This window comes from Bos javanicus, chromosome 19, assembly GCF_032452875.1.
Source record: "Bos javanicus breed banteng chromosome 19, ARS-OSU_banteng_1.0, whole genome shotgun sequence".
NCBI classification, from domain to species: Eukaryota; Metazoa; Chordata; class Mammalia; order Artiodactyla; family Bovidae; genus Bos; species Bos javanicus.
Window position 1 is genome coordinate 12417437 of NC_083886.1, and position 25580 is coordinate 12443016.

The 25580-nt window shown below is 35.4% G+C and overlaps 1 protein-coding gene across 2 annotated transcripts in view; it reads left to right on the forward strand.

The window, feature by feature from the left end:
• The window catches only part of MED13 (mediator complex subunit 13), a 97796-nt gene that overhangs the window by 39682 nt on the left and 32534 nt on the right, over positions 1–25580 (forward strand). For both annotated transcript variants that reach the window (XM_061390208.1, XM_061390207.1), the window contains exons 9-16: positions 3709–4392; positions 14964–15177; positions 16448–16529; positions 18217–18338; positions 20576–20666; positions 20801–21015; positions 21225–21421; positions 22155–23071. In XM_061390208.1, coding sequence (XP_061246192.1) covers positions 3709–4392; positions 14964–15177; positions 16448–16529; positions 18217–18338; positions 20576–20666; positions 20801–21015; positions 21225–21421; positions 22155–23071 — 2522 coding nt within the window. The remainder of the gene's footprint in view (positions 1–3708; positions 4393–14963; positions 15178–16447; positions 16530–18216; positions 18339–20575; positions 20667–20800; positions 21016–21224; positions 21422–22154; positions 23072–25580) is intronic.

The following is a 25580-nucleotide window of genomic DNA, read 5'->3' on the forward strand; positions in this document are numbered from 1 at the left end:
TGAATCAAGGCAAACTGGAAGTGGTCAAATAGGAGATGACAAGAGTAAACATCAACATTTTAGGAATCAACAAACTAAAATGGACTGGAATGAGGGAATTTAACTCAGATGACCATTTTATCTACTACTGGGGGCAAGAATCCTTAGAAGAAATGGAGTAGCCATCATAGTCAACAAAAGAGTCCAAAATGTAGTATTTGGATGCAGTCTCAAAAATGACAGAATGATCTCTGTTCGTTTCCAAGGCAGACCATTCAATATCATGGTAATCCAAGTCTATGCCCCAGCCAGTAACGCTGAAGAAGCTGAAGTTGAATGGTTCCATGAAGACCTACAAGATCTTCTAGAACTAACACCCCCCAAAAGATGTCCTTTTCATTATAGGGGACTGGAATGCAAAAGTAGGAAGTCAAGAAACACCTTGAGTAACAGGCAAATTTGGCCTTGGAGTACAGAATGAAGCAGGGCAAAGGCTAATAGAGTTTTGCCAAGAGAACACACTGGTCATAGCAAACACCCTCTTCCAACAACACAAGAAAAGACTCTACACATGGACATCGCCATATGGTCAACACCGAAATTAGATTGATTGTATTTTTTGCAGCCAATGATGGAGAAGCTCTATACGGTAGGCAAAAATAAGACCAGGAGCTGACTGTGGCTCAGATCATGATCTCCTTATTGCCAAATTAGACTTCAAAATGAAGAAAGTAGAGAAAAGCACTAGATCATGCAGGTATAACCTAAATCACATCCCTTATGATTATACAATGGAAGTGAGAAATAGATTCAAGGGATTAGCTCTGATAGAGTGCCTGAAGGACTATGGACAGAGGTTCATGACATTGTATAGGAGGCAGGGATCAAGACGTCCCTAAGAAGAAAATACAAAAAGGCAAAATGGTTGTTTGAGGAGGCCTTACAAATAGCTGTGAAAATAAGAGAAGTGAAAGGCGAAGAAAAGGAAAGATACACCCGTTTGAATGCAGAGATCCAAAGAATAGCAAGGAGGGATAAGAAAGCCTTCCTCAGTGATTAATGCCACGAAATAGAGGAAAACAACAAAATGGGAAAGACTAGAGATCTCTTCAAGAAAATTAGAGATACCAAGGGAACATTTCATTCAAAAATGGGTGCAATAAAGGACAGAAATGGTACGGACCTAACAGAAGCAAAAGATATTAAGAAGAGGTAGCAAGAATACACAGAAGAACTATACAAAAAAGAACTTCATGACCCAGATAATTACGATGGTATGATCACTCACCTAGAGAGCCAGACATCGTGGAATGTGAAGTCAAGTCAACCTAGGAAGCATCACTATGAACAAAACTAGTGGAGGTGATGGAATTCCAGTTGAGCTCTTTCAAATCCTGAAAGATGATGCTCTGAAAGTGCTGCACTCAATATGCCAGCAAATTTGGAAAACTCAGCAGTGGCCATAGGACTGGAAAAGGTCAGTTTTCATTCCAATCCCAAAGAAAGGCAATGCCATAGAATGCTCAAACTCTTCATAATTGCACTCATCTCACACGCTAGTAAAGTAATACTCAATATTCTCCACACCAGGCTTCAACAGTACATGAACCGTGAACTTCCAGCTGTTGAAGCTGGTTTTAGAAAAGGCAGAGGAACCAGAGATCAAATTGCCAACATCCATTGGATCATCGAAAAAGCAAGAGAGTTCCAGGAAAACATCTATTTCTGCTTTATTGACTATGCCAAAGCCTTTGACTGTGTGGATCACAATTAACTATGGAAAATTCTGAAAGAGATGGGAATACCAGACCACTTGACCTGCCTCCTGAGAAATCTGTATGCAGGTCAAGAAGCAACAGTTAGAACTGGACATGGAACAACAGACTGGTTCCAAGTAGGGAAAGGAGTACGTCAAGGCTGTATATTGTCACCCTACTTATTTAACTTCTGTACAGAGTACATCATGCGAAATGTTGGGCTGGAAGAAGCACAAGCTGGAATCAAGATTGCCGGGAGAAATATCAATAACCTTAGATATGCAGATGACACCACCCTTATGGCAGAAAGTGAAGAAGAACTAGAGAGCCTCTTGATGAAAGTGTAGGAGTAGAAAAAGTTGGTTTAAAACTCAACATTCAGAAAACTAAGATCATGGCATCTGGTCCCATCATTTCCTGGCAAATAGATGGGGAAACAGGAAACAGTGACAGACTTTATTTTGGGGGGCTCAAAATTACTGCAGATGGTGACTGTAGCCATGAAATTAAAAGACACTTGCTCCTTGGAAGAAAAGTTGTGACCAACCTAGACAACATATTAAAAAGCAGAGACATTACTTTGCCAACAAAGGTCCATCTAGTCAAGGCTATGGTTTTTCCAGTGGTCATGTATGGATGTGAGAGTTGGACCATAAAGAAAGCTGAGCACCAAAGAATTGATGCTTTGGACTGTGTTGTTCAAGAAGACTCATGAGAGTCCCTTGGACTGCACTGTGATCCAGCCAGACCATCCTAAGGGCAATCAGTCCTGAATATTAATTGGAAAGACTGATGCTGAAGCTGAAACTCCAATACTTTGGCCACCTGATATGAAGAACTCATTCATTTGAAAAGACCCTGATGATGGGAAAGATTGAAGGCGGAAGGAGAAGGGGATAACAGGATGAGATGGTTGGATGGCATCACTGACTCACTGGACATGAGTTTGAGTAAACTGGGAGTTGGTGATGGACAGGGAGGCCTAGCATGCTGCAGTCCATGGGGTTGCAAAGTGTCGGATGCAACTGAGCAGCTGAATTGAACAGAACTTTATTGGATTAAATTCTAGTACTTGCTAGCCGAATCTTTTTATATGAATATATGAATAAGTATTGAATTTTGTCATGTTTTTTCTATATTTATTGAGATAATCATATGGTTTTGTTTTATTAATATGATGAACAATACTGTTTTTTTTTTCTTATGAATGTTACACCTTACATTCATGGTGCAAATCCCATTTGATTATGATGTGTTCTTAATTTATGCATTTCTCAATTGCTTATCTTTTGTTACTGATTTACATCTGTGGTTTTTTTTTTTTTTTTCAAGTGAAATTTATTGAGGTATAATTTTAATAGAGTAACTAACACTCACCCTTCTCAGGTGGGCAGTTTTGAGTTCTGACAAATATATACAACTATGTAATCACCAAGTACATTTGTTTTCTTAAGGAATTTTGTTCTATGATTTTGTTTTCTTACAGTGTCTTTGATTTTGGTCATGGTAATAATGGGTTTCTCTTGTGTCGTTTCAGCATAACTGCAGTTTTAACTTTCATGCTTTTTTCCCCTCCTGTACAATAAGAGGTCCCAGGCTCTGCACAGAAGGGTATCTCAGTATGTTCCCTCAGTGGAGAGGGTTAAATGGATAGATTTGAGTCTATTTTATACCTTTTTATCTTAACTAGACTCTTATCTCTATATTCAAATACTAAGATACTTAAATTATGTAAGGCAAATCACCTTTGCCTATCTGATTACATATTAAGTGAGCATGAGAGAATTGACTTTTATAAAGTTTTCTACATGGTCTTAGTTTTAGGCCACTAAAGAGAATTTTCCTATGTAAATTTAAATAATTTTTAGGATTATGTATGAAAAATAAATGACATGTGAAATTTCTAATACTATTAACTTATATACTTTGATAATAGTTATGCTATTAATACACCTTTCTTTTAACTTTTCAGACACAAAAATCTCAAACCTAGAAATCCTGGACAACAAGGACAGGCACCATCTTTAAGTCAGCAACAACAAGTACTTCCGAAGCACAAGACCAATGAAAAGCAAGAAAAGAGTGAAAAACCACAAAAACGCCCCTTGACTCCTTTTCACCATCGTGTATCTGTTAGTGATGATGTTGGCATGGACACAGATTCAGCCAGCCAAAGACTTGTGATCTCTGCTCCAGACAGTCAAGTGAGATTTACAAATATCCGAACTAATGATGTAGCAAAAACTCCTCAAATGCATGGCACTGAAATGGCAAATTCACCTCAACCACCCCCACTTAGTCCTCACCCCTGTGATGTGGTTGATGAAGGAGTGACTAAAACACCCTCAACTCCACAAAGTCAACACTTTTATCAAATGCCAACACCGGATCCCTTGATTCCTTCTAAACCAGTGGAAGATGGGATAGACAGTTTATCCCAGTCTTTCCCAGCTCAATTCCAGGAAGCTGTAGAACCTACAATATATGTTGGTACAGCAGTAAACTTGGAAGAAGATGAAGCTAATATAGCCTGGAAGTATTACAAGGTCCCAAAGAAAAAAGATTTAGAGTTTTTACCACCTCAACTTCCAAGTGATAAATTCAAGGATGATCCAGTTGGACCTTTTGGACAGGAAAGTGTAACATCAGTTACAGAGTATGTATTTTTTTTAATAGTCAATTAAAATTTAAGGGTGGAAATGATGTAAGTTCTTAATAGTCACCAGAATGGTTTCAGGGTTTGATTTACAATAATAAATCCTTTCAGTAGTTGAGTATTAATTTTGGATAATTTCTCTACTGTATTTTTTCCTCAGGGGACCTCTTTATTATGAAATATTTTAGTCACAAAAAAAGCAGAGAAAATAATAACGTTTATCCATCAACTAAGTTGATCCATCAGCCAACTTAAGGATTTTACATGCAATTAGCACTTTTGTATACTATTATTTTTCCTCTAATTCTTTCTTCCACTATCCTGAATTTGGTATTTATCAGTTCTCTACATGTTTTTAGACATGTGGCTCTAGTTAATTAATTTCACTTGCTTTCAAGTATTTTCTTTGTTATGAATATATTAGCCAAAATTTACACAATTTATCTACTCTCTTGAGATGGCATGTTGATTATTTTCAGTTTTTCACAAAAGATGTAGCAGTGAATTTTTTTGTACACATTTCCTTGTACACTTGTATGTAAGAATTCCTCTAGGGAATATAACAAAAAGTGGAATTGCTGCGCCATGGCGTATATTGATATTCAGCATTAAAGGTTGTTGCCAAATTACTTTCTAAACTATACTAGTTTACACTCTCATCAAACAGCAGAGTATGAGAATAGCTATTCTACATTTTCCTCAGTACTTGGTATTAAGAGACTTTTAATTTTCTAGTCTGCTGCATGCAGAATGGCATATTATTGTCTTACTATATGTTTTACAGTTTCCTAGTAAGGTTGCTGCTAAGTCGCTTCAGTCGTGTCTGACTCTGTGGGACCCCATAAACGGCAGCCCACCAGGCTCCCCCGTCCCTGGGATTCTCCAGGCAAGAACACTGGAGTAGGTTGCCATTTCCTTCTCCAATGCATCAAAGTGAAAAGTCAAAGTGAAGTCGCTCAGTCGTGTCCGACTCTTAGCGGCCCCACAGACTGCAGCCCACCAGGTTCCTCTGTCCATGGGATTCTCCAGGCAAGAGTACTGGAGTGGGGTCAGGTTAAGCAGCACTTAAAGTGTTTATGGGCCTATACTGTATATCATATTTTAGTCTATTTTCTTTTTTCCCCCTGATTTATTCCTTTCATATTCTGGTTGTTAATCTTATATTAGTTATATATACTTTGGATTTTTAGTCCATTTTTGGTCTTTCATCTCCCTCCCACCCCGATTTATTCTTTGTATCTTCTGGTTGTTACTCTTGTGTTAGTTATATGTACTACAAATACCTTCCTCTGTTCTGTGGTCTGCTTTCTTTGTCCACAAAGTATGTCATAGGTACATGTTATGTATGATGTACTTTGGGGCAAAAATGATCTTATTTTTAGTTCTCCCTTTACTTTCTCTGTTGTTCTGATTATCATCAGTCCCACAGCTTTTTGCATTTGTATCTATAGTAGGGTTTTTTGCCCTAATTTTTTATTGGAGTATAGTTGATTTACAGTGTCGTGTTAATTGCACGTGTACAGCAAAGTGAATCAGTTGGTGTTTTTTTTTAATGTGAAAACCAACCATTATATTCATTTTACTATTATAGTCATTAAAACTATCTACCTATTTATCAATACAAGGCCAAGTAGTGTGCAGAGATTTCATTTTCTTCTCTGTCGTCAGTGAAATTTTTTAGGATCTTTTGCTTAGAATGTTAAAATTTCACAAGAATACGTGTATGTGTATATATATACACACACACGCGCGCACTTATAAATGTGATATTTTCATTCATTCCTTGTACTGAACTTTTGAGGAGGGCTGGTTTAATTTGAAGTCTTTTTTTTTTTTTTTGTCCCATTATTGGAAGTTACTTTTTTCTTGGATAATGTCTTTGTTTTTTCCTCTCTTCTCTGTGGAATTTCTAGAATTCAGATGTTGAACTTTTATATTTTCTCTCTCTCTTTTTTTTTTCCTGAGAGGATTCCTCAACTTCTAGCTCTTTTCTTACAGTTTTAATATTTATTATTCATGTGTTTTTAATTTCTAAATTAAAAAATAATAGCACCCCCTTGTTAAATGTCCTGTAACTTTTTTTTCCTTTACAAGTATTTTGTTTTGGTCTTTTTTTTTTTTTTTTTTTTTTCTTTTTCTTTACTATACTGATTCTCATCATATTATTGTTTAATCTTACACATTTTATTTATTTGTTTTGGCTCTGCAGCATATGGGATCCTAGTTCCCTGATCAGAGATCAAACCCATGCCCCCTGCATTGGAAGTGCAGAGTCTTAGCCTCTGGATCACCAGGGAAGCTCCTCATCTTACACATTTTAGAATGAGGGAATAGAGAAGCTGAGTGGAAATTTGTGTGTAAAGATAGAACCTTGTCAATTGGCAGGACTTACTCATTCAATAAATATTTCAGTATCAATTGTGTATCAGTTCTAAACACTTTATGGTAGTGGGGTAGGGGATGTTTTGGAGCAGAGGCCTTATACCTAAACTTTCAGGATAAAAAGAATGACAAATCTTGTGCCTTCAGCAGGTTATTTATTCATTTTTCTTAGAAAAGGAACCCTTTCAGGACTGGGGTGGGGGTAGAGGAGGGGGATAAACTAGGAGTTTGAGATTAACATATCCATACTAGTATATATAAAATAGATAAACAACAAAGACCTGCTGTATAGCACAGAGAACTATATTACAGTGTCTTGTAATAACCTGTAATAGAAAAGAATCTGAAAAATAATGTATACACACACACACACAAAACAGAATCACTATACACCTGAAAGTAATAGAACATTGTAAATAAACTATGCTTCAATTTAAAAAATGGTTATTTTTTAAAAGGAACACTTTCTGTTTCTCCATTTTCAGCTTTTTCATTTCTTTCTAGAGATAAAAGTAAAAGTTTTCTCTGGTTTTTAGGCAGTTTGGCCCTCCTGTTGTTAATGTAGTTTGCCTTTAGCCCCCTCTTGCATATTCTAAGCTATGATTTTTTTTTTTTCTTTTTTTTCATTTTGCTCGTGTTTCATTGATTTTTGAGCTTCCCTGAGATAAAGTAAAATGCCCGATCCATTTATAACCTCTCATTTTCCCTGCAGAGATGTATTTTCTTTTAAAGTTCCTTGATTATTATTTTAATAGATATAAATGTGTGCTTTGTCTAGCACTTTGAATTGTAAAAGCATACTAGTATGACTTTTTTTAAAATTAAAATTAATTTAAAATTGAGGGACTTTAGGATATCCTTATGATCATGGAAGATGACTAACTTAGTTACTAAATTAGTCAACAGTTCTCTTGAAAACAACTGATATGTTGGAAACAAGTAGTTCCCCTTTACATTAGAATAAAATCCATAGTCTTTTCCTCATCTGTAAGGTTTCTACACAATCTCCTGCATACCTGGTTCTTCACTTGTGTTTACTACTCTCCTATTTGCTTCCTGACTTAACCACGTCGGCTTTCTTGCTGTTCTGTCAGAAAGCTAAGGTCATTCCTCAAGGCCTTTAGAACTGCATTATGGGGCAGTGGGGGAGAGGGGACAGCTCACTCCTTTTTGTTCAGTCGAACTCAAAATTTACCTTCTCAGGAAGTATTTCCTTGACCACTGTAACTAAACTGTGGCTTCTCTTTAATCCCTAAGTGACTGCCTATCCTGTGAACTGCTTTCTTCCTGTTTTCTGTGTATACGTATATGTGTATATATATATATATATAAAATTACCTGAAATTGCATATTTGTTAATGGTCTCTTCCCCCATTAGAATGTAAACTCTATGAGGGTAAGGATTTTGTCTTGTGTACTACTGTGTTCTTTCAGCATAAACACATACACAGGTTGTTAGTCACGACCGGGAGTGTGCTGCTGACAGACGTCTGTTACACACACCACACACACCCCTCCCAGGTGACATTTGGCAGTGTCTAGAGGTAGATTGTTTGTCACGACCGAAAGTGTCCTACTGACATCTGATACACACACACACACACAGGTGACATTTGGCAGTGTCAACTGGCATCTGATACACAGACACCACACACACACCCCTCCCAGGTAACATTTGGCAGTGTCTAGAGAGAGATTGTCACGACCGGGAGTGTGCTACTGCCATCTGATAAGTAGAGGCCAGGGATGCTGCTAAATATCTTACAATGTATAGGATTATCCCGTACAACAAGAAATTATTCTCCAGCCTGAAATGTTAGTCATGTTGAGATCCTTTAATGTCATGAATAACTTTTAACAGAAATAGAAATCTAGAATAAGTTATTATATTAGATATGCTAACCATGTTTAATGATTAGTTTCACGTGAGAGCTCTCCCGTACTCTGTCTCTCCAAACCACAGTAAAATACCTGGCATGGTCTTCTGTGTTTGTATTGTGCTGAAACAAAAGTTATTTTTTCTCACAGTTAAAGAGATCTTGTTGAAATAACTTATTAATTCAAGTGCCTGCTCTTAATATCACTTGAGATGGGAAATCATGAGGACTGGTCATCTCCTTACAGTAAATGGCAAAGCCAGTTGACGGAGTCAGATGATGTCCCTTATGATTAAAAATAAATTCTCTAAAAAGAATTATAAATACCCTAAATTACTGTTAAACTTCCTTAATGGCATTTAAACAATCTTCTTAAATTCTTTGTAGAAGTATTCTATATTTTCAAAGATGTAATATGTCAAACACTTTTCTGGCCATATAGTAATCCATTCAAAAGCCTAGTTTGTTTTATATTAAAAAATTTTGTGAGTTCCTATTACCCAGTCACTGTAAATTTCTATCATCCTTTTCAATACTTTGAGTTTTGAAAGTCTTTAAATGTATAACACTTAATTTTAATGAGGTTAATTAATTAGAAGGTTGTTGCAACTCCTACATTATTCTTTCTCCTTTTGTAGGAAGATTATCTTTTTAAAATTCATATTCCTCAAAGATGCATTATCAATTTGAATAAAACTGAAGTTTCTGTAACATACAAGATGCCATAAGATGTTGGAGTATAAGATAAATTTGGTCCTGGCCCTAAATGAAATTGTAATCTAATAGAAAATAATATTAAATTCTCTGATACAGATATATATACAATATAGTAGGAACACAGAGTCAGAGTGGAAAATAATTCCATTTATAGAGATCAGAAGCTTTAAGTAGCTTAGTATGGAAAGATTATAGGGTGCTGCTCAATGATTTGGTATGTCATGATGAGAAATGAAATCTCAAGAGTAGGGTGGAACTGTATAATAGAGTAGCAAATTATTGTTTATAAGGTGATACAGGGACCTTCCTAGGAAATTAGAAGGATGCAGTAGGGATGGATGGATTTTATAGATGTGGAGTAGACTAAAGAAACTTAGGGCCAATTAGAATAGATCTATAATACAGAGTGGCAAGAATGCATCAGTGGAAATAAAAAGTTTCTTTATACTAGTTGACTTTTACAAATGTATGCTTTTTTAGGAAATAATGAAGGAGAAATTTAGACCTTTATTTTTGTTTAAGTGGCAATTCAGTTTACATTTGGCATAAATAAATGAAGTTTTCCACTGATTGGTATTAAAGGGTTGTAATAGGTATTAATAATAAGTAGATAAAAGAAAGACATACTCTTTATTTTGCTAATCAGTTTTATTTGGTGATGGCCACTTGTGAAGAGTAATTCATCATTTCTAAGCATTTCCTTTATTCTTAGGCTTCATGTGCAGGAGTTGATGCCAAATTTTTTAGTAGCTCGGTTCAGTTCAGTCGCTCAGTGGTGTCCAAGTCTTTGTGACCCCACTAACTGCAGCACACCAGGCCTCGCTGTCCATCACCAACTCCCAGAGCTTGCTCAAACTCAAGTCCATCGAGTCAGTGATGCCATCCAACCATCTCATCTTCTGTCATCCCCTTCTCTTCCTGCCTCCAATCTTTCCCAGCATCAGGGTCTTTTCCAGTGAGTCAGCTCTTCACATCAGGTGGCCAAAGTACTGGAGTTTCAGCTTCAGCATCAGTCCTTCCAATGAATATTCAGGACTGATTACTTTAGGACTGACTGGTTGGATCTCCTTGTAGTCCACAGGACTCAAGAATCTTCTCCAACACCACAGTTCAGAAGCATCAATTCTTAGACGCTCAGCTTTCTTTACGATCCAACTCTCACATCCATACATGACTACTGGAAAAACCATAGCTTTGACTAGATGGACCTTTGTTGGCAAAGAAACGTCTCTGCTTTTTAATACACTACCTAGGTTGTTCATAGCTTTTCTTCCACCGAGCAAGCATCTTTTAATTTCATGGCTGCAGTCACCATCTGCAGTGATTTTGGCGCCCAGGAAAATAAAGTCTGTCACTGTTTCCATTGTTTTCCTGTCTATTTACCATGAAGTGATGGGATGGGATGCCATGATCTTAGTTTTTTGAATGTTGACTTTTAAGCCAACTTTTTCACTCCCTTTCACCTTCATCAACAGGCTCTTTAGATCCTCTTCACTTTCTGCCCTAAGGGTGGTATCATGTGCATATCTGAGGTTACTGATTTTTCTCCTGGCAAACTTGATTCCAGCTTGTGCTTCATCCAGCACGGCATTTTTTAGTAGCCACTTTAAAGCAAAATTCCTTTTCTGATTTGTTAGAATTTAATTGGAGGAGAGAGAGGTTGGGTGGAGCTTAGCGTATCTCCCACACAAGATATACACATCTTTGACAAATATCTTTATTTTCTTTTTGTGTCTGATTATAGTTTCTTTGTTAATGATAACATCTATTTTAGAATAGTAGCTTAAGACCTTGTAAATATTTTTAAAAAGTAAAATTTCTGCCAAGAAACATTACAGTTGCTTTTTGACATATTTTTTCAAGAGTTTAGTTTTAGTAGAATTTGTGACAGCTTAAAATAATCTGCTATTCTGATTCACAAGGAATCTTTCTAAACCCTGAACAAAGAACTGTACTTGAGCATAGTTCTTATCATGAAGTCTTGGTCAGTATTAAGGATATATCAAGATATCTTAACCATAATGTCCATTAGTGGAATTAGCTTTTATGTTGTATCAGTGATATATCAGATTTTTATTGTATGTATATAGTTATTATAATGCATTATTTGATCTCTAAAAGATAGATTTTAATTACTTTGTTTCATAGAAAGATGTCTATGATGAAGTAAACTTGCTTTGATTTACTGTATTCTAAATCTTTTAAGTTTTTTTTTCTTTTTAAGATTGTTTTTCTTCCTTATTTGATATCTTACTTTAATGCAATACAGCTATACTTTTGACAGCTAGCTTGACTCAGTTTAAGGATTGGTTCTGAATATTGGAGATGGTATTAGAAAAGGTACTATTAATTTTTTTGAGATTTATTAAATTAATTTCTTCATTAACAATTCTTAAATTATAGCTTACCTCTTTTTATAATTGCTAGTTCTAAAATATTGTTACATCTTGTCTGAAAGAATTTCTTTTGAATAAAGATATAAAAGCATAAGCTGTAAGCCATGTTAAATTCTCTACAAATATTTTTTAGGGTAGTGTACTGCTTTGTCATAGTGAAAAGAAGGAGATACAGTTAATTAATAAAAGTAATTTTGGTTTGCTTTGGGCATTACAAAGGTTCCTGTTCATGGTTGTACCTAATCATTCATTTCCAGTTTGTCTGTATTTACTTTTATATCTGACTGAAATTATCTCTGTAGTTAACAATTTGGCTTTATGTGAAAGTTCCTTTTAGAAAAGGAGAGGTGTGTTGTTCCTGTTCACAAAAGTGTCTGTATACTTTATAATTGGATAGTGATGAAATGCTAACTTGAGTTTTTAATCTGGCTTATCTTTAAAAAAAAATCACAGTTTTTATTTCTTTTATCAGATTTAAATACAGAAGGATGTATAATGTAAATAATTTACATTTTTCGTTTATTGTGACTTGATACTCTTGATATCATTGACTTCATTTCAGTTCTTTGCTGTGAGAACCCTTCAATAAAATAACAAAAAGTTGTCTTTAGGTATTGCATTTGGTTTACTCATTTTTATTCCTAAAAGAGCCCTGTGCAGTAGGATTTTTCTTTTTAATGTTACTGCCCACTAGCTTAACAACTACTTATGTGAACAGTGTGGCAGTTTTTATGCTTCTGCCAGAGGACAACTTAATATGAAAATAGTTGTTTTATTCACCTCAACACAGAGTAGTCTTTCAGGTTAGTGACTGGGGATGAGGGGTAGGTTCTTATACTTTCCCCCTATGAATAGTTACGTGTATTTGCATATTTAAAATCTTCCCTGCCCTAACCCTGCCACTATCTGACCATTTCTTCCAACATAATTTTCACATCCAAGTCAGAGAGCACACCCTCTGGTTCCTGTTTCATGACTTTTAAGTATTAAATAAGAAAATGCATGTCAAAGTAGATAAAAATACTACTTTAATGATTTATGTTGGTATCTGATAGACATTTCAGGAAACATGTAGCATCTAATATGGTGAGATAGAAAACTTCTCTTAAGAAATAAATGCTTATTTATAGAACAGAACCATTCTAATAGATAAACTGTAGAACATATACCCCATTGACAGTTGGGTTAGCACTGTGTTCCTATGGAAAAAGGTTTTGTATATTTGAGATTTCAGTTTGAGGATAAATCTGAGGCACATTGAGATTATAGTGACATATATCATATTTGATAGCATTGTGAGAAAATGTCAGTTATTCTTTTGATTGCCTCTATTTCAAACCTTAGTTTATAGGGTATAGAGTGCTTCTAGTGCTGGACATTGGTGAATAGATTAGCTAGCTGTGGTAGCTCTGTCATTCAGATAGTTTATAAACTAGCAAATACCTCATTGATTCCAAACCTTATTTCTCTTACGATTTTTTTGTCTTAATATCCAGGACAGACAAGGAGCAGCAGTAGTATCATTTTCTGACAAATAAAGATGATTTACTTCAAAGTACAACATAGTGTACCTTAGAATTATTAATGCAAACACAGTATCTCAATCCTCTGTGGCTTTTAGATTTCATGTATTAATTTAGCAAGTATTTATTGAACACTTCCTATGTCCCAGGCACTACTCTAGGCATTTGGGATAGTTCAGTAAACAGACAAAATCCCTGACATTTAGAGGCTTACAGTCTAGTGGAGTGACAGACAGCCATGAGCATAAGCAAATTACATAGTATATTAAGAGATAAATGCTATGGAGGGAAAAGTAAAGCCAGATAAGGGGGATCAATGTTGAGATAGTGGATTTATTTTAAATAAAGTCTCATAAATAGGTGACATGACTTGAAGGAAGTGAGGGAGTTGACCATGCAGATATTTGGAGGAAGAAAGTTCCAGATAAAAAGAACAGTCAAGAGTGTGTCTCACCTGTTGAGGAATATCAAGGAAGCCCTTGAAAGAACAGTGAGAGAGGGAGGAATAGAATAGTAGAAGATGAAGGGAAAAGGGGAGACAGATCATGGAAAGCTTTGATAGGATATTATAAGGACTTTGTTTTTTACTCAGGGTAAAATAGTCATTGCAGGATTTTAAGCATTATCTGACTAGAAGCCGGGCTGCCATTGTTACAGTAGTGTGGGAATCTCAGCTTTGCGAGCCATAGAGAAAATGAATTTAGGAGTCTAAAAGTGTCATACAAACCGAAAATGAATCATTTTTCTATTCACACTCACCAAGCACCTTGGTCTTCAGACATGTAAAAGTCCTGATGATCATTTCCAGGGTTTTGTGATGCGATCAGTTTGTTGTGACTTCTTTTGCTAAGCCTTAGATTTCACTTTTTTTTGGTGTCTGTTTCTAGTAGTTCATCTTTCTAAATTCAGTGTTGTCTTCTTGGCTGTTCTGTTGTCCTTTGTCATTTTATTGGATATTTTAGGAGAGTATAGAGGTACTTTGATCATTCATGAAGTGGAACCAGAAGACTAATAACTTATTTTCCAATGTGATTAGTAAAAACCTCTGAGATAACTTGTGCTGAAACTCCACTTGACATTATAAAAGTTTTGCTAGAATTATTTACAGTTGACAAATTGTTATTTTCATGAAATACAAATCAGCCTCTTAAACTTTTTAAACTTTAAAGTATATCCACTCATGGCAGTAGGAAAAGGTTAATCACTTTCATTGTATAAAGGTGTGAAGGTATAAACTGTGTAGAAGTAGATATAAATTATTATAAAGGTATTATATAAAGGTATAAATTGTATAAAAGTTCAGTAGTCTCACTGTTTAGTGCAAATTTTGAGAGTTCCTGTGCTGAAGCAGTTTAGATATGAATCCCTTTCAAGTGATTGAACTTGAGTATTTGGGAATGGAGTGGATTACCAAAAGACAACACATTTGGGTGAAAGACTGAGACCAGGATTTTAGCTCTATTTCATTGTTGCTGAATTTGAGACTTCAGTAAATCACATAACCTTTCTACGCCTCAGTTTCTTCATTTGTAAAATGGAGGATTGCAAGTTAGATCATCTCTAAATAATTTTTTTTTTTTTAAGAAAATCTGAAAATTTTGTGATAGTCACTTTAGAAATTTTTATGCTTTTATGGAGAATATAATTAATTTTTCTAATTTTGTTTTTTGATGCAGGTTAATGGTGCAATGTAAGAAACCTTTAAAAGTTTCTGATGAATTAGTGCAGCAATATCAAATTAAAAATCAGTATCTTTCAGCAATAGCATCTGATTCAGAACAAGAACCTAAAATTGATCCATATGCATTCGTTGAAGGAGATGAGGAATTCCTTTTTCCTGATAAGAAAGATAGACAAAATAATGAAAGAGAAGCTGGAAAAAAACACAAGGTGAGTAAGAGAAAGTACACCAAAGTGTCACTGATGTTTTGTAGCTCTGCATATGGTACCACAATTCTCATTTTAAAAAAAGATTGATTCATCATTAACTTAGAAAAACATTTCTTAAAAATAGATTAATCAGGCACATTGTACAAAATTTAAGAGCTTATATGGATTTGAAATTATTACTGGTCTCTGATGATAATGAATAGATCTTTATTATAAAAGTTTTGAGATTAGAGAAAATGGACATTAATTTCTGTTATATTGAAATCAGAACACTTAGGTAGATGAACTGCTTTGATTCTGAGTTAAACTATGCTGTAAGTGAATTAATAGTTTTCAAAAATGCAGTAAAATACACATCACTGTGTTTATAAAATACAGTGATTGATATTTTGAATATGTGACCCAAGAAGTAAGCTTATGTTAATAAAGTGTTTTTAAAATTTTTTTAAATCAAATATTTGAGGATCTGTTAAGTACAAGATAACTCTGCTAGAGAAGAGTTTTGCCTTAAACACAGAATTGGAAATTGAAGGCTATAAAATTACAAAAAGTACCCAGTCATATGTTTAATTCAAAGAATTCATTTCACAAAGTTTTGCTTAGCCTTTTTGTGTGCCAGGTACTTGACATTTTGTTCTTTTGTAAATATGAAAACAAGTAGCTGGGAAGGTAATAGATTTTGTAGAAAGAACATGGACTTTGAAACTTGACAGATTTAGTTTGAAATCCCAGCTCCACTATATATCAGTTGTATTTCCTGTGTTATCTATAGAAGTATTTTTCATCTGTAAGGTGAACATACTTACTTATCCTGTAGGTTAGTTGTGAGAGTTATTGATAATGTCTGTAGAACACCCAGCAGAATGATCAGTATATCAGTTCAGTTCAGTCGCTCATTTGTGTCCAACTCTTTGTGACCCCATGGACTGCAGCATGCCAGGCCTCCCTGTCCATCACCAACTCCCAGAGCTTACTCAAACTCATGTCCATCGAGTCGGTGATGCCATTCAACCATCTCATCCTCTGTTGTCCCCTTCTCCTCCCACCTTCAATCTTTCTGGCATCAGGGTCTTTTTAAATGAGTCAGATCTTTGCATCAGGTGGCCAAAGTATTGGAGTTTCAGCTTCAGCATCAGTCCTTCCTGTGAGTATTCAGAACTGATTTCCTTTAGGATGGACTGTTTGGATCAATACATAGCTACTCAATAATTGGTATGTTTTATTATTGGTAAAATATGTATTTCAATCTAATATGTAATATTGTATGCAGGTAGAAGATGGGCCATCTAGTGTTACAGTGTTGTCACATGAAGAAGATGCTATGTCATTATTTAGTCCCTCTATCAAGCAAGGTAAAACTTTTATTTTCCTGTCAAAATACTGCATTCCAGGATTGTTACTTTAAAGTAGTCTGATATTCTTGGACTTTTAATATTCCTTTTTGCATAATTCATGTCTCATAGAAAGGGACTAATCTTTAAATGATGGATTTTAAGGAGAAGGAGGCTCAGGTGATAGAAATTCTGTTTTGAATTGTGGAGCTTCTTTCCTGTGTTTAACAAATAAAAATAACTCCCTTATCTGTAAAAGAAGGAGATAGGATAAGATCATTACCTAAGATCCCTCTCAGTTATGAAAACTCAGTTTATGAATTAGACTTTACTGTAATTTGGTTGTCCTTTTCTCCCCCTCCCCCCAAGTTAGAACAGTTATTGCTGAGGTCCTTAATATTGACAGTTTTCTAGCACTGTTTTCAGCACTGGAGGTACACTGAAGACTCCACTTTGAAAGTGTCTGTTTTGTCCTCCTTGTAAGTAGAAAAGAGAGATGGGTTGTATTGTTTCTTTTACAAGATCTGTTTAACTTTTGATGGAGGCAAAAGAAATTGTTCTTTGGTATGTGTCTATGAAGGACAGTTTTGTTTTAGCATTTGGAATAAATAAGGGAGGATCCATCAGACTCTGTAGCCAAAAACAAAGTAGGAAAAAACGTCCATCTAAATAAGGAAGAGATGATGGTCTTTCATGAAATAAATTTAATGGTCAGTGGTTCTAAGTATCTTGGTGAGTTAACTATTGAGGTTTTTTAATGTGTTTACCTACCTTAGGATAAAGGGACTGTGTAATTGTGCCTGTAGTGTGGCTTTTTCAAAATGTGGACCATCTGACGCTGAACATCTTTTGAAGTGAAACTTGGGAATCTTGGTGTCTAATAAGTATTCCAGATGACTTTTACACACTAAAATTTCAGAGCTACTGCTTTAGTGAATCTTTAGGATGGATTTGCAAAGGCACTTGGAAAGTGACCTTAATCTTCCTGAAAGAGAGGGTTGTTTCAAGTTGTTTAACCATCCTAAGGATGCTTTGGAAGGTTTATACACCAACTGCTTTTTTTTCCTTGTGTGGGAATGCAGGTGGAATATAACTATCCTTTGTATGTTTATTTTTTCTAAAGTAGTCATATTTTTCACTAAAACTGGGGAGAAAAGCAAAAAGGAAAATAAAATTTTAGAACTGAAATGAAACTTAACTAAGAGGTACTTAAGTGAGTACTTAAGTTCCTGCACTGGGCAAAAGTGATTTATCCATTAATGCATTCTCTCACATTTAATTCTTGTCATACTGTTAGTGCTAGAATTGGAATTCAAATTAAAATAGTCTCTCTGACATAACTAGATAGCTTAATTATTCTGTGCTTCCTTTATGTTTCAGAAAGATAGGGAAACTAAAAATGTCTGTTTAATTCTATTGTCCTTACAGTTTTATTTGATGCATTATCAATGTAGGTTACTTAGCTATGTTATGGATTATATAACCTGAGCTTCCTATATATGGTGAGCTTCCTTGGAAAGATATCACCATATATTTACAATTTTTATTTCTATGAAAAAAAATCTATGGATTTTAAACAAATCAGAATTTCTTATTGCATAATAGCCTTATAAATGTAAATGTACATGTCTAACTTAAATAAATAGAATAATACTTACTTGGTCAGTAGTAGAATTTTTTATTTTGTTTTTCTAATTGCCATATGTAGATGCTCCCCGCCCTGCTGGTCATGCCCGACCTCCATCAACCAGTTTGATTTATGACTCAGACCTGGCTGTCTCTTATACTGACCTTGATAATCTTTTTAATTCTGATGAAGATGAACTGACAGTAAGTATCCTTATTAATGATTACAATTATAATTTATTTTCCTTGATTTTATAAAAGTTTTTCTTTAGAAGTGATATGTGACTTGAATTTTATGTTTTAGCCCTGAACAATAGGAAATGTTTTGAAATAAAATTTCTGTAATTGGTATCCTTTTTTTAACCTCATGTTTCAGGTGGTGGTGGGTTTTTTTTGCTCCACTGTGGTGCTTGCAGGATCTTGGTTCCTTAACCAGGGATTGAACCCAGGCCCTTGGTAGTGAAAGTGTAGAGTCCTAACCACTGGACCACCAGAGAGTTCCCTAAGCATTCCATATATAATGTCACCTAAAAACTTTAAGGGTTTTTTTTTCCTTTATTTTTTATGTTTGAAGGACATGTATAATTAAGCTTAATTTGATCTCGGCCATATGTTCCTTTTCTGCAGTCCTTAGAAAGCAGAATTAGTTACCTAATCTTTGATCCTGTAATTTTAGAAATGACCCAAGAATTGACTCAATCAGAGAATAAATAATTAACATTGAAGTTATATGCCTTGTCAATTTATTCAGGAATTTGTTTGGTACCACTGCTGCTGCTGCTAAGTCGCTTCAGTCGTGTCCGACTCTGTGCGACCCCATAGACGGCAGCCCACCAGGCTTCCCCGTCCCTGGGATTCTCCAGGCAAGAACACTGGAGTGGGTTGCCATTTCCTTCTCCAATGCATGAAAGTGAAGAATGAAAGTGAAGTCGCTCAGTCGTGTCCGACTCTAGCGACCCCATGGACTGCAGCCCACCAGACTCCTCCGTCCATGGGATTTTCTAGGCAAGAGTACTGGAGTGGGGTGCCATTGCCTTCTCTGTTTGGTACCACAGTCATTATTATAAGACATCTATATACTATAGTAGTGAAAGAGGAAGAAAAAGTAATATTTAATCTTTAACACCCATTTGCAGAGAAGGGTGAAGATACAAGAAATTAAAGCTTAAAATGAGAGTCCCTAGAATGTGAAATGGCAACCCACTCCAGTATTCTTGCCTGGAGAATTCCATGGACAAAGCCTGGCAGGCTACAGTCCGTGGGGTCGCCAAGAGTCAGACATGACTGAGCGACTATCACTCAGAATGTGAAATCTCTGAGAAATTAATGAATCGAGTATTGCATTATAAAAGGGAATTCCTTTTTCATCTGTATAAAGGTAGCTTGGAGACTTCTATTGTACATTTGGTCTCTTCAATTAAGTGATATAATGCAGGGATCACTATACATAAACTTCTACTCCACATCCCACAATATAGTGTATTTTAGGTAAATATATGCCTGAAAACAGGGCTTCCCTGGTGGCTCAGCAGTAAAGAATCTGCCTGCCAATTCAGGAGACATGGGTTTGATCCCTGGGTCGGGAAGATCCCCTAGAGAAGGAAATGACAGCCCCCTCCAGTATTCTTGCGTGGGAAACCCTATGAATAGAGAACCTGGCAGGCTGCAGTCCATGCAGTCGCAAAGAGTCGGACATGACTTAGAGACTAAACGACAGTCCCTGAATACTCATACTTTTGTACTTTCTCCCTGCTGCTGTTCATGTGTCAGTGTTGTTAGAGCTGACAGTTTGGTTCCTTGTATCCTGTTAGCCAGTTTGTTTTAGGAACCAGATTGTCAGCTCTAACAACACTGATGACTGATTGGAGATTTTAAGACTTGTTTTGTTCAGTGTATTAAAATTTGCCTTTAGTTAGGGATACTGTTGCTTTGTCGTACAAGACCTTTCTGGAGTTTTGCTTAGTTTAATCTTTTGTAGTATATTTGTAGGGGCAAGAAGATTATTAGGAAAGATAAAAATGTAAAAGGAATTTGGAGAGGTTATTGATTATATAGGAATCTTTAATGTCTTTTATTTAAAGAGACAGATGCTTTATAAGTATCTTTTACTAAGAGGCAGTTCCCAAATTCTGTAAGTTTTCTTACTATTTTTTTGTTATTTTAATAGGTTTTAATGTGTTTTGAAAGTAATCGTTGTTTTTATGAAGGAACTTTTTCCTCTCTGTTAATTTGGAGTATTATTATAATCATTAGAGAAACTAATCTGGATTATTGATACCTAAAGTTTTTTTATGTCTTTAAATTGCATCTAGTAGATATTTGGCTGCGACACAAATGGGCTCTACTTTCAAGTTACATACAAATGATTACTATCTTGATCACACTGGATTTAAATTTCAGAGAAATATGTATGTATGTGTGTGTGTGTTTTTTTTTAATAGCCTGGATCTAAAAAATCGGCGAATGGATCAGATGATAAATCCAGCTGCAAGGAATCAAAGACAGGAAATCTGGACCCATTATCTTGCATAAGTAAGCTTACCAAATCTGTATTCCAGATATATCTGCAAACTTTTAATCTCAATAATGTTTCCCATCCCTTTCTTTTATACACAAAATAACTTCTTTTTAGTCTTATGTTAAAATGTGTGTTTCATTAAATATAGGTACTGCAGATCTTCATAAAATGTATCCTACACCACCATCATTGGAACAACATATTATGGGATTTTCCCCAATGAATATGAATAATAAAGAATATGGTAGTATGGATACAACACCTGGAGGAACTGTTCTAGAAGGAAATAGTTCTGGTATTGGAGCACAGTTCAAAATTGAGGTTGATGAAGGATTCTGTAGCCCAAAACCTTCTGAAATTAAAGTAAGTATTTTATTTTTCTAGAAAAATAATTCACTTCTATATTTTATATAGAATTGGTTTACTGCTATATTCAAAAATCCTTTCATAATGAAAGAGTAGAATTATATTTACATTTTATTATTCTGTTTGAAAAAGGGAAAAAGGTTAGAGTTACTTTGTTTTTTCCCCTTGAAAGACAAGATGCTGAAAATGATGTTTTTATATTATAGGATTTTTCTTATGTGTATAAGCCTGAAAATTGTCAGGTTCTAGTGGGATGTTCCATGTTTGCACCTCTAAAAACTCTACCAAGCCAGTGTCTGCCTCCTATCAAATTGCCAGAAGAGTGTATTTACCGTCAGAGCTGGACTGTTGGAAAGTTAGAATTGCTTTCTTCAGGGCCTACAATGCCATTCATCAAAGAGGGGTATGATTTAAATTTATATTATTGATATAGAATATGAATACTTGTGTAGCTTTAATTTTTTTTTAATAATTAACACCTAATATATTGGCATCTGGAAAAAGATACTGGTTTTTGAAAATTTTTAAAAATTATCTTCTGATTAATAGCTGCTAATGGTGTTTGGTACTGTTAAAGTAAAGTATTGGAACACAAAAGATGAGAAAACTTAGTATTTGGAAGCATCTTTTGTTTTGGTCTAAAATTCTAATCACACTTATTTGTATATTTGCCATATTTCACACACTTTTTATATTTAAGTATCTCTGAAATTGGGGTGTCTTATAATTGGTAACATCTTAAAATTGCCACTGTCCTTTTCTACCCATAAAGATCTCTAAAATCAGGTTTTTTTTTTTTAAACAATTAATGGCGTCTTAGAATCAATGAAGTATGAGTATTTCTAGTACAAGAACTGTAGAGATAGTAATCATGGATATATAGATGTGGAACAATGTATACAAATTGTATTTATCATAGAACTAATTAGTTGGATTTCACCACACAACAATCACCTGGAGTGGATATATTAACCAAACATACATTTTAATTGTACTTAACAATTTTTGAACCAATTGTGTTTTCATAATTTTCAGTGTTACTGAGAAATATTTGGGACATTTTTAGTTGTATTTCACATTACTAATATGTTCCTTTATGTATGTTTTTTTATTTTCTTTTCCCCTGATGACGCTAGTGATGGAAGTACTATGGATCAAGAATATGGCCCTGCTTATACACCTCAGACTCATACTTCCTTTGGGATGCCTCCTAGCAGTGCCCCTCCTAGTAACAGTGGAGCAGGAATTCTTCCTTCTCCGTCTACCCCTAGGTTTCCAACTCCAAGGACCCCAAGGACTCCAAGGACTCCTCGTGGAGCTGGTGGACCGGCTAGCGCTCAAGGTTCAGTCAAATATGAAAATTCAGACTTATATTCACCAGCCTCCACCCCATCCACCTGCAGACCCCTTAATTCTGTTGAACCTGCAACTGTTCCTTCCATCCCTGAAGCACACAGTCTTTATGTAAACCTCATTCTTTCAGAATCAGTTATGAATTTGTTTAAAGACTGTAACTTTGATAGTTGCTGTATCTGTGTTTGCAACATGAATATCAAGGGTGCCGATGTTGGAGTTTACATTCCAGATCCAACACAGGAAGCACAGTATAGGTGTACTTGTGGCTTCAGTGCTGTCATGAACAGGAAGTTTGGCAACAATTCAGGATTATTTCTAGAAGATGAACTAGATATCATAGGACGCAACACAGAATGTGGCAAAGAAGCAGAAAAACGTTTTGAAGCTCTCAGGGCCACTTCTGCTGAACATGTTAATGGAGGACTAAAGGAATCCGAAAAATTGCCTGATGAATTGATACTATTGCTACAAGATCAGTGCACTAATTTATTTTCACCTTTCGGAGCTGCAGACCAAGATCCCTTTCCCAAAATTGGTGTAACTAACAATTGGGTACGTGTTGAAGAGCGGGACTGTTGCAATGACTGCTACCTTGCATTAGAACATGGGCGTCAGTTCATGGATAACATGTCAGGAGGCAAAGTTGATGAAGCACTTGTGAAAAGTTCATGCTTACACCCCTGGTCCAAAAGAAATGGTAAGTATGCTAATGAAGTAGTTTTTCTCTCTATTGTGTTTTAGTTGTATGACTTTTCTTTCTTAAGAAAAGGTAATAAAGACAGTTTCCCATTTAGCTGATAGAGACACTTAAATTTGCACTTAAAACTCCTTCAAGAATGACACTTTTAAAGGAAGGACTTCCGAGTAGTTTAGTTTAATTTCAGCAACAAAAGTATGGTTATTATAAATCTGTAATTATGTACTTGTGTAGGAGTATAAAAGGTACTTTGCACATGTTAATTAGCAGAAAATTGTTGGTTGTCTGCTTTGTTCAGGATTCTTTCACTCATTAAATATTTATTGAGCAGCTAGTATATGCCAGGGACTGTTCTTTTATAAACTACAATATTAAAGCAAACGTATTTCCTGCCCTTTCTGAGCCTATAAGACTCAAAATACAAATTTAAATGAAAGTAATTATATGGTATCAGATAGTGACAACTGCTTTGAAGGAGAAGCAGGGAAAGAAGAAAAAGACAGGACAGAAATGTGTTACTTTAGAGGTATGTTTAGAGAAGATATTACTGAGGGACAGCATTTGAGCAAAGACCTAGAGTGGGGGAGTGTAAGCTGTGTGGCTAAACGAGAGAAGTGTTTTCAGACAGTGCAAAGACCATGAGTAATGTGCTTAATGTTTGAGACACAGGAAAGAGGCACTGTTGTGGGATTGAGTTGGTTGATGGGGGGACTGGTAGCAGTTGGAAGTCTAAGAGATGGCTGAGCACCACTGTCATGTGGAGTCTTATGGACCATGTTTAACTGTGGCCTTTATGGTTTATTCCGAGATGACTTGGACAGTTTTGAGCAAAGAAGTAAGATGATCCTTACTTATCCAAATGCATATTTGGAAATACAAGTTTTAAATTGAGAGGAGTGGTTGGGGCTAGAGATTAAAAAATTTGTGAGTGTGTTAGCAGTGTTTTGGGGCTTCCCAGTGATAGCTCAGTGGGTAAAGAATCTACCTGCAATGCAGGAGACATAAGAGATGTGGGTTCAGTCCCTGGATTGGGAAGATCCCTTGGAGGAGGAAATTGCAAGCCACTCTAGTATTCATGCCTGGAAAATTCCATGGACAGAGGAGCCCGTTAGGGGGTCGCAACCCCTCCTCCGTGGAGTCTCAAAGGATTGGGACATGACTGAGCATGTGACACCTACATGGCCCCTGTCAGTGTTTTAGACTGTGGAGCTGCATGGGACAGCCTAGAGAGTGACTGCAGGTAGAGAAGTCTAAGGGTAGGACTCACATTTAGAGACGGGGAAGAAGAGGAGGGTCCAGAGTAGGAAATTAAGGAGGTAGGAAGAAAACCAAGGAAGTATGGTATACTGGAAGCCAAGTATAGGAAATGTTTGAAAGAGAGAATGATCATTGATATCAAATATTTATATGTAGTTATCGAGTTAATCCATTTGAGTTGCTTAACATAATACTTATCACACAGTTAAGTAATGAATTTGTATAAGCTGCCATTATTAAAGTTAGCAATAAGGTGTTTTTTTTTTTCTTTTTTTCCCCAGATGTAGCCACTAGGAGATTCATACTTTTAAAATGGTGTGTCAGTATACCACTTTTGGTAATTACACAGGAAGTTAGTCTTTCCTGAAACCTACCTATCTTCTAGCTGTCTTTCATGTGTTTTTGTTAAGAATTTATATTCTTAGGTGATAGGTGCCATTTAATAACTCTGATTTAGTCCCTTATGTCATTTGCTAATCAGTCATTTTTTGACACATGTGCAAAACAATGTGCTTGGTATTCTGGGAGATAGGAAGATATCCTATATTTAAATTACTTATAGACTGCTTGGAATCTGTAAGTAAACTAAAGTCTGTTACTAAAACTGCAGTAAAAGTTTGAGATGAAAATACTCTAAATGCCCATTGACAAGAGAATGGATAATAATTAAGATATAACAGTACAGAGGGAATCTTACATAAGCTCTGAAAATGAATAAAACTATTATAATAGATGAGTCTTACTAGAAGTAATGAGGGGAGGGAGAGGAATCAAGTCCCAGAAGATTTTATATGAGATTTTTTTTTTTTTTATAGTGTAAAACAGGCAAAACTAAATGTATTTTTCAGATGCAGCTAGAATTCAGGATAGTAGTTAATTCTTAAAAGCTGAGGGATAGAATCATATCCCTCAGCTTTACTTCTTGGTCTGTGAGATCATAGTTGTTCATAATATTATCATTAAAGAAAATGTGTGAATAAGATAGGGCTGTGCATGAACCAGTGGTTAAATTTTGTTCATGATCTAGTTTGATGGTTCATCAAACTCACTATACTCAAGGATCAAATTTTTAAAGAAGTATAAATAAATGTCATAGATTTATTTTTAAAAATCTATAGGGGTGGATTTAATGTACATATAGATACAGATTTAATACATAGATTTTTAAAGTAGTAATTAAGAACATAGGCCATGGAACTGACTACTTGGGTTTGAAATGTGGCTCCATCACTATAATCTATGACCTTGGGCA